At 52.4% G+C, this 19,677-nt stretch overlaps 1 protein-coding gene across 3 annotated transcripts in view; it reads left to right on the forward strand.

Moving 5' to 3' along the window:
* Positions 1–19,677, forward strand: part of AHRR (aryl hydrocarbon receptor repressor) — an 89,537-nt gene that overhangs the window by 15,270 nt on the left and 54,590 nt on the right. For 2 of the 3 annotated variants that reach the window (XM_044386976.3, XM_044386975.3), the window contains exons 2-3: positions 1,798–1,870; positions 9,315–9,496. In XM_044386976.3, coding sequence (XP_044242911.3) covers positions 1,806–1,870; positions 9,315–9,496 — 247 coding nt within the window. In that variant the 5' untranslated portion in view covers positions 1,798–1,805. The other variant, XM_057312138.1, reaches the window with a different exon arrangement.

Raw genomic sequence — 19,677 nt, forward strand, 5'->3', positions numbered from 1 at the left:
GAACCAACTTTTGGTTCATCGATTTTTCTCTATTTTTCTGTTTTAAGTTTCACTGATTTTTCTTCTTTATTATTTCCATCTTCTGCTTGATTTGGATTTATTTTCTCTTTTTCTAGTTACTTAGAGTGTAAGTTTAGACTATTTGAGATCTTTTACTTTTTTTCTAATATAAATGCTTAATAATATCAGTTTCCATCAAAGTATTGCTCAGCTGTGTCCCACAAAATCTGATATGTTGTGTTTTCGTTTTCATTCAGTTTAAAGTACTTTACATTTTTGAGACTTTCTCTTTGACCCGTGGATATTTAGAAGTGGGTTGCCTTCCAAATACCTGGGCATTTTCCATGTATCTTTCTAGTTTAATCCCATCATTGTCACAAAAGACACTTTGTATGATTTCTATTCTTTTAAATTTGTTGAGGATTGTTCTAAGTCCCAGAGTTTGGTCTATCTTGATGAATGTTCCATGTGCAAAGAATGCGTATTCTGCTGTTTTTGAGTGGAGTGCTCTAGAAATGTCAATCAGTTCAAGTCTGTTATTGTTTGGATATTCTAAATCCTTCCTGATTTTTGGTTTACTTGTTCTTTGATTCCTGAGAAAGGAATGTTGTTGTCCCTGATTATGCTCCTTTTTCTTCAGTCTGCTTTGTCTGATACTCACATAACTACCTCGGCTTCTTTGGATCACTGTTTGCACGGCATACGTTTTCTTATCCACTCACTTTACCTACTATGTCTTCATATTCAAAGTGTGTTTCTTATATTTAAAGCACTTTTATGACACATTTCCGATATTCTCATGGCACTTCACACACAGGGTGGATGTTGTGTGTTGGTTCCACCTCTTCTTGAGGCCAGGTGAGGGCTCCTAACCTCCGCTCCAAGTCTGTTGGCCCAGTGCCTGGCAATGAGTGGTCACTACTTGGTCTGCAGGATGTTTGTGGGGGCTCATATATCCTCACTGCATGCAAAGATCAAGATTTTGATGCCCTCCCCAAGGTGATGGGTGAGCCGACCGGCCTCAGGGCACAGACCCTGGGCTCCTCCTTGGGGACCTCCTGTTAGATACAGGTGCCACGTCCAGCACTGTGGGTGGAGGCCGGTGGGTGTGTTCAGCTGGGCTCGCTGCAGCTGTGAGTTAGCGGCTAAAGTAGAAGTCCAGCACTATGGAGTTGAGTGGGAGATTTTACATACGAAAGAGGAAGCCTGTTGGCTCAGAAGTACAGGGCCATAAAGGGGAGGGTTGGGAAGAGGAAGAAGACCCACCACAAACACCACCAAGAGAGGGTGCACGCGGCCCCTGCCAGAGGAACAGCCCCGCCAGAACGCTGATGCAGCAAACTGCTCTTTGGTACCTTAGCTGTGTGTACTGCTCGTGGATGCCCATAGAATGGCTTCTACTTTCTGAGCACAGGCTCAGGATATTTATCTACCGTAAGCTTTCTGAACCAACTGTAAGAGCACAGGGCTGTTCTCTGTATGAGTGTAGTGACTCGGGTCCTCAGGCCAGGCTTGGGGACCATGACGTTGCTGGTCAAAGGGGAGATGTCATGGCCAGGGCTGTGTGTCCTCACTGGGCCCTTCGGCGTCTTCCTGCTGAGTGAGACAGGGTGTGAGTGGTTCACACTGGCAGGCTTTGTGGGTCATCTTGTTCAGTTGGTGATGGAGGAGTGGGACCCCAGTGTGGGGTCAGCGTTGACTCCTCGATTAGCACAGCAGACTTTGGTGGTTTGGGGAGCTGTGTGGGCACTGGGGCCTCTTCAACATAACCAACTTTATGCTCCCTTTCTCTTTTAGGGCCAGAGATGATGATCCCACCAGGGGAGTGCATGTATGCTGGAAGGAAAAGAAGGAAGCCCATTCAGAAACAGTAAAGTATCACGTCTTCTGTTTTTGCTGATCGTTCGTTTGGAAGGGGGAAGGTATTTGTGTTTTCATTGAAAGGAGTGAACTTTAGGACCAAAGTGAGTGAGGAAGAGGTTTTGCCGAGTCCTCCTGATGAGTGGAGGGGCTCGCAGCAGCAGCAGCAGCAGCAGAACCAGGGTCTGGGGCTGGCAGGTGAGCTGCAGGCTCTCTGCACAGCTGGAAATCCACTGCAGCCTTAATGGCTTTGGACTGTTTTCCTAACTTTGGTTAGAAGGCGAGGTCAGAGCTGAGTGACACCTTTTGGCCAGAAGTCAACACGAGGGCCTGAGATGTCAGCATGATTTTTGGTGAGCACCAGATCCCCTCTCTGCCCTGGTGAAAGCCTGTCCTCACGAGGACACACCACTCGTGATGGACAGAGTACGCGGGAAGCCTACAGGCAGGGAGGGGAACTGGTGGCCCTCGAGCCCTGGACACGGCCTCTGTACTGGCCCAGGGGTGTCCAGGACACCAGGTGTGAAGTCTGCAGTGGTGGCGGGAATTACGGGGTTTTGCAGCTGCCCTGGGGCGCCCAGGGGCTCCTCTGCCTCCTCCAGTGGGGGTCCTACAGCACGTCCCACCGTCAGCTGGGGTTCTGTGTGTGTGCGTGTGTGTGTGTAACACAGCTCCCAGTGAGTCTGAGCACGTGTGTGCGGGGCTCTGTGTGTGTGATGCAGAACTCAGTGCTGACTGTGTGTGGGCCTGTGTTTCTGCGACCCAGGCTGCCCTCCTGGACCCTGGTGGCTGCAGGGTTCTGTGAGGTTGCAGGGATGTAGCCATCACCCCCTGGGGGGGGGCAGCAGGGGCTTGAGGGGCTGGACTTTGGAAAGTGGGTTTGTCACCTGAGTCAGTCACGTGGCTGCCGTGGGCCTCCCCAGCTGTGCAGGCGAAGAGTGGGACAGGAGGCAGCTGAGTGCGCCCCGGACGAGGTGGAGGGCCCAGGGCGGGGCGGGGGCGGAATGGAGCCCTGCTGCCATGTGCTGGACAGGATCGTTCTGGTGAACACACTGCCGTGTGCAGTAAGGAAGGAAAACCCTCACGACACAGCTGTGCACACCATGTTCTGTGTGCTTGACCACCTGGGGCGAGGGAGCGAACTTTCCTGCTTTTGTTATGTTTTTGTTCCAACAACAGGGTGTGAGATAATGAGCTTTGGAGGCATTTATTATAAAGTAATTCATTTTGTTTATTGATGTTTTAAAGAGGTCTCATGTTCATCTGATTCAGAACCAGACCCCCAGCAGGTCCCTCCCGCCCAGTCACTGGCATCCACTTGCAGTTTCTTGTGAGCCTGTCCTGAGACGCTCTTGCGTAAAGCCGCAGGTATGGACACACAGCGAGAGCGTTCTCTGCCCGTTCCGAGTGACGGCGTCTGCACAGCTGTCCTTCTGTTTGGCTACACACCCGTGCCCGCCTGTAGCGCCTGGTTACACCGTTTCACAGGCGCCCAGAACCTCTTGCATCGTTGTGCGTGCTCACCGTGGGGCGGCGGTCCACTGTGGGCGCCACACACCCTGGCACATTCGCGTGGGCGCCACCCTTCCCTGGGCTGCCTCTCGCCTTGTGTTTGGAGTGAGCAGACTTGGGGAAGGAGGTGGACTCTTCCCTCGGGAGATGGAAGATGCTTACTGCTTACTATGCGAGGGGTGGACTCCCCGAGCTGGGGTTCCCCGGCCGCAGACCCTACACGGCAGCACCTGGGTGGGGCCCGTCCGGGTCGCTCCCATGGGCCTCGGGGACGTGGTAAATGACGCAGACATGCGAGGGGCGTGCTGCCTGCCGTGGGGTGAGTAATGAGCCCTCTGTGACCTGGGAGACTCATGCCTCCTGCCAGCGCCCACGGAGCAGTGGTGGGTCACTGCCTTGCAGGGGGGTGAATTAAGCCGGCCCAGCAGCACGCGTCCCTGGCCGCAGGGCTGCTCTGTCCGAGGGTGTGGGCGCTGGGGCCTGTGAAGGGCGCCACCAGCTGCCCAGCATTCCGGGCGTGCTCGTCTCTGCTGGAGCACGCCTCCTTCCTGCCCGTGCACATGCTGCATCTCAGACTTCGGTCGTCGTAATTTGCATTCGTCCCATAAGTCAGGTTAGAACACCATCTGGATTTCCTTTTCTGCGAACTGTGCTGATCACTGTTGCTCATTTCTCTGTTGGGTGGTTTGGGCTTTTGTGCTTCTCGAGCCTTAGAAGGCAGCTCTATTCTTGAAGTGCTTCAGACACTTTCCTCCAGTTTTGATTTTACTCATGGTGTTCTTTAATTTTATTAATCATTTCCCTTGTAGCTAATTAATCTCACATCGCAGTTCGGAAGTTCTCCGTGCTATAAGCTTATGAGGGAATTTCCAGTATTTTCTCTAAGTGTTTATGGGTTCCTAATACATATTTTAAACTTTGAAGCACTTGGAATTTTTCCTGGTTTGTGGTTAGGGTCTGCAATCTGTCTCTTCTTTTCCCATGACCACTGCTGGTTGACAGTCGGTTTCTTCCTCACTGGTTTGAAAGGGTCTTGGGCATTTAAGCCTGGGGACTGGGCGGGGGGTTGGCGATGAGAGACCGTGGGTCACTGAACAGTCCCTGGATGTTTGCAGATGCATGCGTCCGGCACGTCCGCTCCGCCGGGCTCTGCGTGCCAGGTGCAGGGAAGTGGCCACCTGGCACATCTGTGTGTCCTGACGGCTGCTGTGTCCATCTGCACTGGGGGAGCTGCCGGCCACGTGCTTGTGAGCAGGACAGCTCTCTAGGGACATGTTCTAGGGAAACTGGAGGCCAAACGACTTTTGTTTTTGATGTCTGAGTGCAGGGCACCCGTGACCGCCACCCCTCCTGGGATGCGAGCCAGCGTCCCTGCCGGCTCTGTCTGTACCAGCTGCTCCGTGGCCCGTGTTTCTTGCCATGCCAGAGGGCTGTGGGGCTGCAGCGGGCCCCATGCTCTTCTGGGGTTGGTAGCTGATGGCTCTGTGCGTGTGGAGTGTGGGGTGGACTGAGGAGACACACAAGTGCCTGGTCCTGGGGGAGAGCCCCACTGCTGAGCGGTCCCTTCAGGCTGAGGTTGGAGAACTGGGTGCCGAGGCTGTGGGGAGCGGCGTGGGCCCCATGGGGGTCTGGCTGCTCTGCGGGGATGGCACCATGAGCTCCTGGACGTGTTCGTTGCTTGCACTTTTCTCCTTGCTGGGCTGTAACTGAAGGAGTTGGAACTGGGCCTGTGTAGATGCAGTCTGGTTGGGGTTGACACGTGGAAGTACCACAGAACATCACCGAAATCAAGGTCACTGACGGCGAATCATACCCAGAGGGTCCTGAGTGCCGTTCCTGCCTTCACCTCCATCCAGGCAGCCCTGATGTGCTCTGTCCTGTAGCCTGCTTTGTGCTTCTGGAATTTTCTATAAATGGAGTCCTATGTCCGTTTGCTGGGCACGATCTTGAGATGCATCTGCGGCCTGTGTGCACCGAGAGCACCACCGTTCACCGCGGGCGGAGCCGCAGCGCCCGGATGCAGCGCTTTGTTCAGTCACCTGCAGACGGACACGCAGGCGCTTCCGGGGTTGGGCCGTTTCAAGTAAAGCCGCCACGAACGTTTACGTACAGGCTTTGTGCGGAGTGGGATTTTCGACTTCTGCAGTCCATGCGAGTTACTTTTAGGGAACCACCAAGCTGTTCTCCAAAGCCTGTGTGCTTTCTTATGTTCCCAGCAGCCGCGCACGGAGCTCCGGCTCCTCGGCCTCCCATCCAGCTCTCCGGTGGGCTGCGGTACGGCCTCCCCGAGGCCCCCGTCCGCCCTTCCCGAGCGGTGCCGGGCGTCTGTTCCTGCACTTATTTCCCATCCACGTGTCTTCTCTGGTGAAGTGTCTGTTTAAATAATTTGCCTTTCTTCATATTGGATTGTCTTCTTACTGAATTGGAGAACGTCCTTATGTATTCTGGACATAAGCTCTATGGACACTTTCCTCCAACGGTGGCTTCCCTTTTCATTTTGTTGTCCGTCTTTTTTTGGAGGGAGGGTAATCTCTACGCCCAGTGTGGGGCTCGAGCTCACAGCTGTGGGATCGAAACTTGCACAGTCCACTGACTGAGCCATCCAGGAGACCCTTTTCATTTTCTTAATGGTAATTTTCCAAAAGACATTAAGAAGTGTTGATGAAGATCGATGTATCAATTTTTTCTTTTATGATTTTGAGTGTGGGTGTGTCTTCTAAGCGTCCTGGGACTATTCCAAGGTCCCAGAGATTTTCTCTTGTATTGTCCTGTAAAGTTTTAGAGTAGGCTATAGGTTTAGGTCTGTGATCTACTTGGAGTTAAGTTTGCGGGATTGTGTGAGGTGAGGGCTGGTGTTCACTTGTTTTCATGGGTGTCCAGCTGACCAGCCCCATTTACTGAAAGGACTTTCTTTCCTTATCGAACTGCCATAATGTCCTTGTCAAATACGTTGGCCAAAAATACGTGGGTGTGTTTGGACTCCCTGCTCTGTTCCTTTGTGGTAGAGTGTTGTGGGTTTGTAGGAAGCTTACAAGCAGAAGGGTAAGTCCTCTAGTTTCTTCTTTGTTAATTGGCTATTCCTGGTCCTTTGTATTTGCAGGTACATTTTAGACTCAGCATGTCAGTTTCTATAAACAAGTCCTGCTGGCATTTTAATTGCGAGCACGTTGAATCTGGACTGTAGGTCAGCTTGGGGGAGCATTGCCATGTTCACTCCAGGTATTCTCTATTTTTCTTCCGTCTGAGCCGGCGGCTCTTCTGCACTATTCCATGCTGCTAATGGCCTGGGCTCTTGTCCCCATCACCCCCCGCTGAGTCTCTTCCCCCGGGGACTTGGAGCTTCCTCCACGGGCCCCTGGGCCTGAGCCTGAGGCCAGCTTGGTGGGGTGTTCCCCTGCGCGTGGACCCTCGACCCCCATCCCCTCTCATGCATGGAGTAGGATGATTCCCGCTCTGGCCCATACGGCTGGGGAGAGGGGTGGTAGAGACGCATCAAGGGGCAGCCAGTGCCGTGAGACACTTTGAAGGAGCTCTTCCAACACCCGTTTCTCCAGCAGGCTAGTGTCCCTCCCCCAGGTGCCCCGTGGGGGTGAGAGTAGGGGTTGCGTGCAATCACCGCTCAGCTCATTCTCAGGCCCAGGCTGTCCGGGGAGGCAGCTGCCCCAGCCCTACACAGAAGTGAGATTTCGGGGGGGGGGCGTCTCCCCTTCTCTGACCCCCACACCTTGGTAATGCCCTTGGTAGGCCCCGTCTCTGGGGAGGCCTTGGGTGTCTTTCACTGATGGGGGGTCCCTCTCCTCCCACCAGCAAGCCCCACTGGAGCTGCTGTTTGTCCCCAGGACTCCTGCCCGTTTACATTCTGGCTCGCAGCAGGAGTGATTTGGGGGCAAGTGCCTCATTAAGGAGGAAAACCAGCAGAAAGTTAAAAGACACTGAAAGACATGGGCAAAATATTTGTAAATAGCATACCTAGTGAAAGACTTGTATCTAGAACGTAAAGGACTCCTGTGAGTCCACATCAGAAAGACAAATAACCCCAGGAAAAAATGCACAAAGGACTTGGGTAGACGGTTCTCCAAAGAAGACACCTGTGAAAAGACGCTCAACATTATTCATCATTAAGGAAATACAGATCAAACCACAGAGATGCCACTTCCCTCCTGTGCACACGGCCGTTCAATGGGAAAGGAAAATAATGTGTCGTCGAGGATGCGGACCACGGAGCCCTTGGTGTTGCCAGTGGGGGTGTCGGCCGCTGTGGCACGCGCTATGGCAGCTCCTCCGAGTAGAACAGGGTGAGCACACTGACCCGGCTGCCCGCTCCTGGGCATGTGCCCGAGAGAACTGGAAATGAAGGTCGCACGAAGTCGTAGTGTCAGTGTTTGCTGCGGCGTTCGTACGATGCCGAGACGTCCGTCCGCTGGGGAGCAGGGGAGCACAGTGTGGTCCGTCCACACACCTGGGGGCAGGAACCAAGTCCTGACCAGTGCTACACCACGGGGGAACTTGAAAACGCGACATTACGTGGAAGAAGCCAGACGCGGAAAGTCTCCCCTTGTGGGATTCCAGGTGCATGAAAGGTCTAGAACAGCAAAGCCATGGAGACCTAAGACCGTTTGTGGTTGCCAGGGGCTGGTGAAGGGGAAAACGGGGAAATTCTGATAAATGGGTATAGGATTTTATTTGGGGTGATGATGCGGTTTGGAACTTGATAGAGATGTGGTTATGCAGCTCCGTGAATATACATTTTGAAATGGTTAGTGTTGCGTGAATTATACCTCAAAAAAAAAGAAAAAACAAAACAAAACCAAAAACAGAAACAGAAAGGGAGACAAAGACGTGGCCTCTGGGACTGGAGCGGCAGGCTTTCACGTGTTTTCTGTGGCCTGGGCCCTCAGACTCTGCGAAGCAGGTTTATGCTACAGGCCTCCTCCTGACAGACGACTGTTCGACCTCACCACCCTCGTAAGTGACAAGTAGGAACTTCCGGACAAACGAGACCCCAGCCCCAAGAGCAGCAGGAGCCCTCCTGCCTGCCAGGCGCCATGACCCCCGGGAGGGTTGGCCCTGGGAGTCAGGCCACCCCGTTGCCGAGCTTGCCAGCGGCCCCTCCTCATGCTGGCTACTCCAGCCGACGCCTTTTAGCTTCAGACGCTTTTCTGTGGGTGATATTTAGGAAGGGCCTGTAAAGAGCTGCTTCTGTGAGGGGGGCATAGGGTCAGAGGAAGGGGGCTGTCATCCAGGGGCTAAGAGAGTCAGATGAAGGAGGTCACTGGGAAGCGGCTGGGGTCTGAGGTTAGCTCTGCTCTGTGCAGGGATGGTGGACAGGGAGGCCTTGGGCGGGGGGATCCCCCCCATGTGTGGGGGAGGTTGTCTGTTGTAGAGCAAGGGGAGACGGAACCCAGGGCTCCGCTCGCCTCAAAGAGGCACAGCCCATGACCTCAGGGCCTCTGAGGGGTGGGCGGGATGGCGCCTAGGTGCCCCAAGGTCCTCATTATTACTCTTTCCTCAGCCCCTTTCAGCCCCGCCGTGTAGAGGAAAAACTGAGCCCAGAGGGGCCTGTCACACCTGTACTGCAGGTCCCAAAAAGGTCGTCTGTTTAAAAAAAAGCCTGAAACGGGCTGAGCTCATGCAGCCTGGGACCGGGGGTCCTCCTCCCACTTGGGGGAAAGAGCACAGAGAAGTCAAGAAACGTGCTGGAGCCACACAGCTTGCTTGCAGCCGTGTTCCCGAAAGGCCTGTTCTCTGTCTCTGAGTGCCCTTCCCGGTAATGGGGTCCCTGCTTCCTTATGTGCACAGAATCCGGAGACTTCTGTCCTTCTCAACACCTTTTTCATGTAGCTGATTGCACCATAAGGTCACTTCTGGGACTGGTTTGCAGTCCCTGGGGTGACGGACACTGGTGGGAAGCCCTGAGTCTGACTGTGGCTGCTTCCCCACAGGAGGCCTGCCATGGGGGCTGAGAAGTCAAACCCTTCCAAGCGGCACCGGGACCGTCTCAACGCCGAGCTGGACCACCTGGCCAGCCTACTGCCTCTTCCTCCAGACATCGTGTCTAAGCTGGACAAGCTTTCCGTTCTGCGTCTCAGTGTCAGCTACCTCAGGGTGAAGAGCTTCTTCCAAGGTAGGACTCTCACCTGTGCCCACGTGTGCCTGGCTGCGTGTCACCTGTGCCCACGTGTGCCTGGCTGCGTGTCGCCTGTGCCCACCTGTGCCTGGCTGCGTGTCGCCTGTGCCCACGTGTGCCTGGCTGCGTGTTGCCTGTGCCCACGTGTGCCTGGCTGGGTGTCACCCACCTGGGTCCCACCTGGGTCCCACCCTACTTTGCTGGGATGGGCCAGTTTGCACCCCCTGTCTTCGGTAGTCATTCAGAGGAGCAGTCAGTGAGTGCTGATGAACCAGAGAGGCTCTGTGGGAGGGGCAGGTTGGCTTCCTCACGGCCTCAAGGCTTTAGAAGACCAGGCAGACCTGCTCCGTGGGAGGGCATGACAGCGCTGAGCTCAGGAGGCCATGTTCCCCTATTAGCCAGCATGACCGTTGGGCGGCCAGCCTTCTGTATTGTTGTTCTGCCTGTCCTGGGGATGCTGTGACCCTGGCCAGACACCAGCCCCTCTGCACAAGGGGTCCCTGGCGTGTCAGAGCCTCGCAGTAGCTGTGGGCGCGTGCTCTCCTACATGGGATGCTCTTGGCCAGGCCTTATTCTCCTTGGGGCCTGGCTCAGCTCCTGGGAAAGAAATCTGACTGTCACCACCCTCTTTCAGAGCCCATGACTGTTGCCATCATCTGACTAAGTCTGAACGTCTTACACAGTCATGACTTACTACATGTCTTTGGGAGTGAGTAAAATGAATGTGTAAAGGGGCAGGTATGGCCCTAGGGAGTGGGGGGCTGCGGCCAACAGCAGAGTCCGTGCTCGGCCTGAAGGCGCTGGGCATCCCATCTGTACATCTTCACATTGCTGAACAAAATGCCTGGGGCTGCAGTGAGGACAGCTGGCCAGGGTTGAGGCCCTGGGGCGATATGAACCGGGTCTGTCCCACCTCCCACATTGGTGGGGGCAGTTTGCACTGAGACGACTGGCCAGGCCTGGCCTCCTTGTAAATCCAGACGTGTCTGAGGTATGACTCAGCCACTGCGTGTTGCCGGCCTTCTCCAGCCCCCCAGGAGAGGGAGGGTGGTTTTCCTGAGGACTCAGCCTGCCCTCAACCCCGACTTCCTCCGTAGAGCCCATTGGGAGGGAAGATGAGGGGCCTGTGGAAAACTCTGCCCAGTGCATACCCCAGCTGGGCCCCCACCTTGGCCTCCATTTTCTCATATGCGGCAGGAATCCCAGATCGTCTGAGCACTGCTGGCCTCGGAGAGCCTGCTCCGTGTGTGACAGCTCTCCTCTCCATGGGGCTCCCTCCCAACCTCTGTCGCATATCCCAGAACCCTGGGAGCCCACCCGTGGATAGCCTCGCTCTGCTCTGGGTGTGGACCCCAGGTGGGTCCTGAGCCATGATGGAAAGGCCACCTGCCCTTGAGGGGAGGCCGAGCACACTAAGCTGTATGGCCATCGGGTCTGGTGAGCCAGGCTTGGTCCTGGGGCTGGTGGCCAAGGCATCGGCCATGCCCAGGACTCCTCTGGGGCAACTCCATTCCCCTGTGCCCCCATGCCTCCCCCTGCTACTTGCCTCTTCTGTCCCTGACATGGGCCTGTGGGATTCTGCAGCCCAGGCCTGGAGTTCACCCAGCACTCAGCCCAGTCCTCCTCACTAAACCATGCACTTTTTCTTTGGGTTAAAAGGGTACCATCCGGGTGTCTATCACCCAGACGTCAATGTCTGATGGCGAAAAGGCAGTCTGGAGGGTGGCAGAGAATGGTGGGTGCCATGGGGTGGGGTGGCCCTCAGTGGAGGTCGCCAGGAGGGTCCTGTGGGCTGGTGGGCTTCCCAGAGGAGGTGAGAGGGCAGGTAGGTGTTGTCTGCAGGCTGGGCTGAGGCAGCCCCCCACCCCAGGCGTCTAAGGGCTTGGCCCCTCGCTGCCCAGGTCCTGCGTCTCGGGGGGAGCCCCTAGGTCGGGGCCCCTTCCCCGGGGACAGAGGGATTCTGTGCTCCTTCCCCAGCAGCACTGGGGGATCCCCAGGCACAGGGCTTGGTGCCCTCCCCTGGCCTGCGCCAGGACCCTCTCACGGCTCTTTCCTCTGTGGACACCTGTATGCAGGGCAGATTCCTGTCCCCCACCTCCGTAACCACAGGCTTCTTGTCCTCTCGCTGTCACATTCACCTCGCGTGACGTCACGTCATTCTCGCGTCGGAATGTTGTCTGCATCCTCCTTCCCCGTGCCCGACGTCTGGCTCATGCCTCTCTTGAAGCACCGGTATCTTAGATTTCGGGGTCTTGGTTGCCCTCGACCTCGGGTCTCTGATGGGCCAAGAAAACCCACAGATCAGAAGATGGTACCACACTTCACTGAAAGGCAGGACAGTGTTCTTCTGTGTTCTGAGCAGAAGCTGAGAGTAACACCTGCTCATGGGTTTTGAATTACTTTTTTAAATTAAAAATCAGTAATTACCTAGCCAGCGGGATCTCCAAGTGGGGTTGAGGGTGTATCGTTCCCGGCCAACCGTGGGCTCAGTGCTGGTGACTGCGTCCTTGGGGGCTTCAAGGAGACGAGGGACTGTGTCCAGGTTTTTGTACCAGGGTGGGGGCACTGCACAGACCTCTCAGGAGCCCCTCCTGTGTCCCCTCAGGGAGGCCCCATCCCCATGCCCGGGGCTATTTGGGGTCACTCTGAGCCCCAGTGGTGTGGAGGTCAGTTTACTGGGGTGACTTGGAACATTTTAGAAGTTGAGCAGCACAAGTGTGCTTTTCCAGCAGGTTTGTGATGTGATGAAATTGAGAAAGTCGTGCAAAGTGTGATGGAGAGCCATGGCGAGGGTGCCAGGACACATCGAGGGCGTAGTCCCCAGACCAGCCTTTGTGAAGCACTTCTGTTACAGACGGCGACCCCAGCTTCCACAGTGGCCTGTGTGGGCAGCTTGGGCGGGTTTGGGGCTGCCCCGGGTGAGGGTGCTGGTTCACCTTCTCCTACTGACACACCCTCGCCAACTCGACCTCCTGGCTGGGTGGTTGGGAGGGGACCCGGTCACTTCTTCTCTGGACAGATCCGGCTGTGCCCGGCCGGGCCAGGGTTGGTGGTCTCAGAAGGGCTCCCATCTAGTGTTTCCAAGGGTTCAGGCAGCTGTCCGGGGAGCCACCTGAATGCGTAGCTCTTCTTAACCAAAAGCAAGTGAGGTTCCCCTCCTGCTGCCCCCCCACGCCTCCCGCTGGTGCGAGCGGACACCCTGCGGGTCAGCCTGCGCCTTCAGAGGCCAACTCCAAGTCCTGGGGCAGGCTCGTCAGTCAAAGCTCACAGCTACACGGCGACTGTCACGGTTGGGTGTCAAAAAAACTTGATTTCTCCACAACGCCTTTTCTACCAAGGATTCTGAACTTTGTGATGTCCCTCAGCTGTACATTTTAGAGGAAATTCTAAAAACTTTCCTGGATTCATTTCCACTGTAGTTAGAAAAAAGTCAGGCTACAAAAATTGGACCTTAATCTGCGCTTCCTGACTCAGAAATAGATGAGCTAATTTCATTAAAGCTTCCATAAAATGGTACCTTGGGAAAGGATGTGACCTGGAAAATTTCAGCCTCAAAGGGTAATAAGGCCTCAAAATTTGCCTGTAATGTTTACTTTAGGATTGGCTTTTGTGGATTTTTGAAAGCAGCAGGGTTTTTACATTTTATTTATCTGGTTTTCGCATAGGCAATGGGCCAGTGCTTCCGTTATCAACCCTTGTGCTCCAGCAGGAGAGGGGGATTTTCCACTATTGTGAATGTCACTGTTTGCGAAGAAGGAAATTGAGGGCTGACCGAAGGGGGGAAGGTGGGGCAAGAGGAGACGCATAAGGGCCCTTGAAATGGGGCCAGAGCAAAGCTGGTTCCCCCAGGACGTGGGGGTCCAAGAAGTCCCAGCACCCCGTCACTTAAGGCCAGTGGTCAGTCAGGGCCCCTCTCCCCAGGCAGAAGGTCTGCAGTGTGGGCTCATCGGGGAGACTCACTGGCCAGAAGGACAAGCGCCTGGGGTGGAGAACCACTGCTCACAGGTGACGGAGAGCCCAAGGTCCGCCTGCGGCGTCCACACCCTGAGTCTTGCAGACCGGGCCCTGATGCTGTGGAGAGAAGTGTCAGAGAAGGAACAGTGTCGACGAACAAAACCCGGCACGAAGGGGAAGGTGGACGAGCAGTCTGGCTCTGCGGGAACGTGGAGATTTCTCACCCTGGGGCAGGGCTGCCCGTAGATCGCGTCTGGGCCTCCAGTCCCTTCGCGTTCTCTGTGCACAGCCTATGGGGCCAATTCCGCACACACCATCTGGAGCCCTGCAGGGGTGGATTCGGGCCCTGCTCCCCTGGTGGGAGGTGTGTCCCCAGAGCCTCCAAGGGCGGTGGTGCCGGGAAGCGTCAGGAGGGCAGCGCCCCTAGGTGGTCTTGTGACCCCCAACTGGAGCTTACCTGGTTGCTTAGGTGCGTTGTACCTGTTTTCAGCTGTCACTAGAGTTACCTTCTCTGGGTGAGGCCTGTCACAGACTGGACGTTTGCACCCCCACAAATGTGCATACAGAGGCCCTACCCCGTGGGGCTGTGTTTGCAGATGTTGCCTCCGGGAGTATTAAGGGTTAATCAGGCCCCACAGTGGACCTGATCCCTCAGGATTAGTGTCAATCTGAGAAGACTCACCAGAGGGCTCTCCCTTTCTGTAAGCCGGTGCCCTGACCTTGGACTCAGCCTCCAGACCTGTGAGGAATACCTGTCTGCTGTTTAAACACCCGTGCACGGTGTCTCGTTATGGTGGCCCGAGCTGACTGAGAAGGGCCCTCTGGGGCGGGAGGGTTGGGACCTGCCTCCTCTCCTGTCATGTGGAGCGTCCAGTGGATTCATCCCCCAGGGATGTGGATGTGGGTCACTGCTGCCTCTTACCTCCCCATCTGCCCCTGGAGCCCCCTTCCCTTACCCTTTCCTCTCCATCACCAACGCTTTCTGGAAGATGGCTCCCAGGGGCATTTCCAGCAAAGACGCAGTAGTTTGAGTCATTCAGGATGGAGCACCTGCCATGTCCTAACATCTGTGGCCACCAGCTTCTGACCCCAGCTCCCAGGAAGGTCCCTCAGTCGTCGTCAGATCATCCTTGATTATTTTATGTGCCGTTTTATTGCTCCTGCAATATCTAAATTACTTCCAGGAAGAGGAGCAGGCATTCATTGGTCCGTGCATGCATTGATTGTCTCCCTCCCTCCTGGTTCCTGTGTCAGCTCAGGACCGGGAAGGAGCCAGAACTCAGGGTCAACACAAAACAGCTTTGATTTTTTTCTCTCGCTGCCCCAGCAAACTTCCGTTGTGGCTGGCTCCCCCACCACCCCTGGAAGAACCAGGATAGCCCCTATGTTTCTGGTCCCTTCCAGGGAATTCAGTGTCTCTCCCCCAACCCTCAACAGCCCCTCTTCACGTTGCTTCCCTAAGCAGGCTGAGCTTGGTGTTAGTATGATCTGTCTTTCAAGCGTGAGCCTTCTCCCCACCCTCACCTGGGGCTGCAGCAGGCAGGAGGGCTGGGGCTTAGGTCGGCTGCTTCTCCTCTTGCTCCTGTCCCAGTGGTAGCTGTGGTTTCCTGCCCTCTGGTTCAGAGCAGCGGCAGGGAGGAGAGGTGAGGGTTCAGTGAGGTCCTATGTGATCAGCATTGCCATAAGCTGGCAGGCAGGGCTCAGTGAGGGACCCAGGGAGCATTCTACTGAAGTTGGTAACCCTGGTGCTCCATCCTCTCCGGCTGGTCCCTGGCACCTCCTTTCTTAGCCTTGGGTGTCAGTTGGTGCCTCTAGCCTCCTTTGTTCAGGCCTCTGCTCATGTCTCTGGGAGGATTTGGAAGATTTGAGACGTCCTAGGCCAGTTTTGGGGCATTGTGGTCCTACCTGCTCTCCAGGAAACGTGCACCTTGGACCCACCAGGTTGGCAGGTAGCACTTACCATGTTGGTGCAGCCTGGGTGCCTACCGGGAGCTTCAGGCCCTGCCTTTGTCCTTTGGATTTCTTGAGTGTACAGAGACACCAGCCTTCAGAGCCTCTGCCCGCTCCAGCAGGCACATGGCAGGCCCTCATAGGGGTCCTCATGAAGCCCCTCTCACTGGGCACGAGGTGAGGAGAGAAAGCCCCAACTGGCCTCCTGGTGCAAGTGGGGGCATCGGACTCACAACACAACCCCTCCAAGGAGACCCTCCTCTCAGCCTTGAGCATCTCTCCATCTCTGACACCTTTCTTGCAACCCTGCCTAGGTCTCCTGGAATCTCACTTTGGGACTTGGGTATAGTGGACACCCTGTTGTTTTGGGGCCTCAACTCTTGCAGACAGAAAGAGTTCCATATTAACAACCTTTATAAGGAAGAAAACAAAAGAGCAAACATGGTCCCCATCCCCTTGGCATTTAGAGTCTAGTGGGGAATTCTGCTACCAAATACATGGTTTCTTCAGTTTCCAAAAATACAGTGGATCAGTAACCAATCAGTCATTCTGCTACTAACAGCCAAAATGCAAAGATAAAATATCTGAAACCTGTTATGGTATATCAGTGGGACAGCAGGAAATTAAGGAATACTCAGAGACCAAAAACCACATGAACCTGAGAACCCAAAGAGAGTTTTATAAAAGGAAATTTTAAAGGACTTTATGCAAAAGGAAGGGAATTCCTGGTAGAGACTTGGAGTGGAGACGGAAGGGAGAACAGGAGGGTGATGACTATGTGGGCGAATTGAAGCAGACATTGACTGTATAAAACAGTAATAATGGTGTGTTATAAGAACAAAACAAGAGGGAGAGTAAATTCCTAACCATAAAAGCATATAAAGGTGGAGAGGCACAGACTTCAGTGGTTCATATATTAATTTTCTGGGAAAGTTGACAAGCTAATTCATCATAATGTCCAGGATACTCATCAGGATAAAAGAAATGGGGTTTCCTTTCAAACTAGTGGAGAGAAAAAGTAGAAAGAGAAAATGTCATCAGTCAAAGGAAAAAGACAAGAAAGGAGAAAACAGAGATGGAAGCATGGAATAGAAAACACAAAGTCCCAAGTGTGTCACAAATTACAGTAAACGTGAATAGACTAAACATGCCAACTAAAAGATAAGGATTATTAGAGTGGATTACTATATCACCTTACAAACGGCAAGGAAAGGGTGAAAGGAAAAGGATGGGAAAATATATGTTGGAAGAGTGCTAACTGAAAGAAATCTGATGAAGCCATTTTAATGTAAAAAATTTGATTTTTGGTTAAAAAACATTACTGGAGATCATGAGGGAGTCACTATATAATGATTTTAAAAATTCAAATCAATTAAAATTTTAAATCAAAAAAATTTTATCAAGCACTAAAATAATTTAAAATTTGTGGGCTTCTGGTAACATAACCTTAAAAATATAAAACAAAAATTGACAGAACTATACAGAAAAATACATGAATTCATCATCATGAAAGATTTTAAGTAATTCTCTCCGTATTTAGTAAATCAAATAAGTACAAATCAGTAAAGATTCTAGATTTCAACAATGCGAAAGGGTTAATCTAAAGGACACACATAAAACACTATACTCTGAAACTATAGCGTTCACATCTTTTCAAGCCCACATGAAATTTGTAAATATACAGAAACATATTGGTCAGTAAAGCAAGTCTCAATAAATTTCAAAAGAAAAAATTATGACAAATTCATATTAAAACCTCAGTGCAGTTGAGCTGGAAATCAATAATAGAAAGATGACTTGAAAAACCTTATATTTGGAAATAAACACATTCATAAATAACTCGTAGATTAAAGAAGAAAACATTATGTAAGGAAGAAAATATTTACAAATCAAAATGTGTAGGATGCAGCTAAAGTAATCCTCAGATATAAATAACCTTATGAGTTTATATATAAAAGAAGAAAGGTGGAAAATTAATGAACTAAATATTTGGTTTAGTAGTTCTGATAAAGAAAAGTAAAATACAAAGACAGTCAAAGAAAGAAATAATAGTGAAGATAACTGGTGAAATGGAAAAGAAACATATAATAGAATTCCTCTACAATCATAAAATTTGTAAAGATCTGGTGAAACTGAATGAGAGAAACAGAGTAAACAGGATTAAGGATGTAAAGGGAACATGCTTATAGATGCTACAGATATTTAAAAGATAATTTGAAGGGCTCCTGGGTGGCTCAGTCAGTTAAGCATTTGACTTTGGCTCAGGTCATGATCACAGGGTCCTGGGATCAAGCCCTGCGTTGGGCCCCCTGCTCAGTGGGGAGTCTATTTGTCCCTCTGCCTCTCCCCCTACTCGTGCTCTGTCTCTCTCTTTCTCTCAAATAAATGAATAAAATCTTTAAAAAAAAGATAATTTGAGGCTATTATGAACACATTTATGCCAATAAATTTGAAAACATAAATGAATACATTACTGAAAATTTAGCTCATTAAAATTGACTCAAGAAGAAATAGAAACCTCAAATAGTCATATTACTATTAAAGAAGTTCAATCAGGAGCACCTGGGTGACTCAGTCGGTTAAGCGTCTGACTCTTGGTTTTGGCTCAGGTCATGATCTCACGGTCGTGAGATGGAGCCCTGTGTTGGGCTCCATGCTCAGCACAGAGTCTGTTTGGATTCTTTCCCCCATTTCTTCATCCCCTTCTGCTCCCCGCCCTCTGCTTGCATTCTCTCTCTCATAAATAAATAAGTAAATAAGTAAGTAAATAAATAAATAAATAAATAAATAAACTCTTTTTAAAAAGTTGAATCAGTAGTTAAAATCTAGGCCCAGATGATTTAAAGCAATTTCTACCAGATATTAAAGGGAAAATCATTCTACTCTTTACTGACTCCTGTGGTGTTGAACTGGAATTGGAGGTACTGGTGTGAGCTCATGGTTTTCAAAATATAAAGATAGCTGTAGACATAAATATACGTATATGTGTTTGCTCTGCCCACTGGCAAGGTCCGAGGTAGCTGCGAGCATAGCTCACATTCAGATCTTGGTTTCTAGACACTGTTCACCATCAAAAGGAACTCAGGCCTCCTTCCAGAGTTGGAGCAGGGAGAGCATAGGTCAGCTTAGAGCATCTTGGGCCAGAAAGGGAGGCAGCGCTCAGAGAGGGTTAGAGACATGCCACAGGACACAGCCATCTCAAAAGGGCTCCCACTGGCCGAGCCTGGACCATTTCAGCATTAAAACAAAACAAGAGAGTAATAGATCATAACCCAGTGAATAAAATAGGATTCCATAAGCCCACACTGATACGGACGAATGAATGAATGAATGAATGATAGGAGATAGCTCTCCTTAAGGCAGACTGCTGATACAGACAGGAGGAAGCGCTGTAGTAGGTGACTGGAGACAGATGAGTTATAAAGTCAGTGATCACTAACCACTGTAGTAATACCTCAGGAAGAAATGTCCACGCTAAAATCAGTGTGTGAAAGTGGGGTCAGAAGTGGGATTATTGTAGTCTTAAAACTACCTCCCAGCAAAGTATGCATTTATGCCTTAGGGAAAACTTAGAATGGAAACTACTGTCGCGGACGACCAACTCCGACCCCACCAACAGTGGAGTACGTTGGCGTCGTGTGCCACGCACCAGGAGGCAGAGAAGGACACGTTTCCTCCTGGGTGACGTTCCTGCTGAGGAGGGACAGACCTCGGTCTAACCATGAGGGCACACCAGACAAACCCAAACTGAGGGGCGGTTTGCAAAGTAACTGGCAATGATCTTCAGGGTCAAGGTCGCAGAAGTTGAGGAGGACCAAGGAGCCTGGGGTGGAAGGGGCCCAGGGACACAACCCTGGCTGAAACAGTGTTTATGGGACAGTTTTTGGAATCTCTGGGCAAAGTGTATCTGTGCACTTTGTGCTGTTCTTAGCGCTTTTCTGTGCGCTGGACATGGTCTCGAAATAAAACATAAACACGTGACCAGAAGGAGGGAGAGAGAAAACTGCAAACGTGAAAAGTTGCTCTGAGGCGAGCATCGTGGCAGCTCAGGAGTGGGTGCAAGAGTGAGTCCCTGGGGAGCCGGGGGCGATGGCGGGCGATCACGGCACATGCATGTGTTTCTCAGGCAAGTCATGTCTGCACCTTTTAGGAGCACTTGGCCTCTTCGGGCACCCAGTCTTTTGGGAAAGAGAACAGCCAGCACTTCCTGCAGACTGGGTCTGAGCGGCGCTGCCTGGTCAGCGGGCAGCAGGCGAGCGGGCGGCTGTGAGACT

Source organism: Ursus arctos, unplaced genomic scaffold (genome assembly GCF_023065955.2).
Source record: "Ursus arctos isolate Adak ecotype North America unplaced genomic scaffold, UrsArc2.0 scaffold_15, whole genome shotgun sequence".
Taxonomy (NCBI): domain Eukaryota; kingdom Metazoa; phylum Chordata; class Mammalia; order Carnivora; family Ursidae; genus Ursus; species Ursus arctos.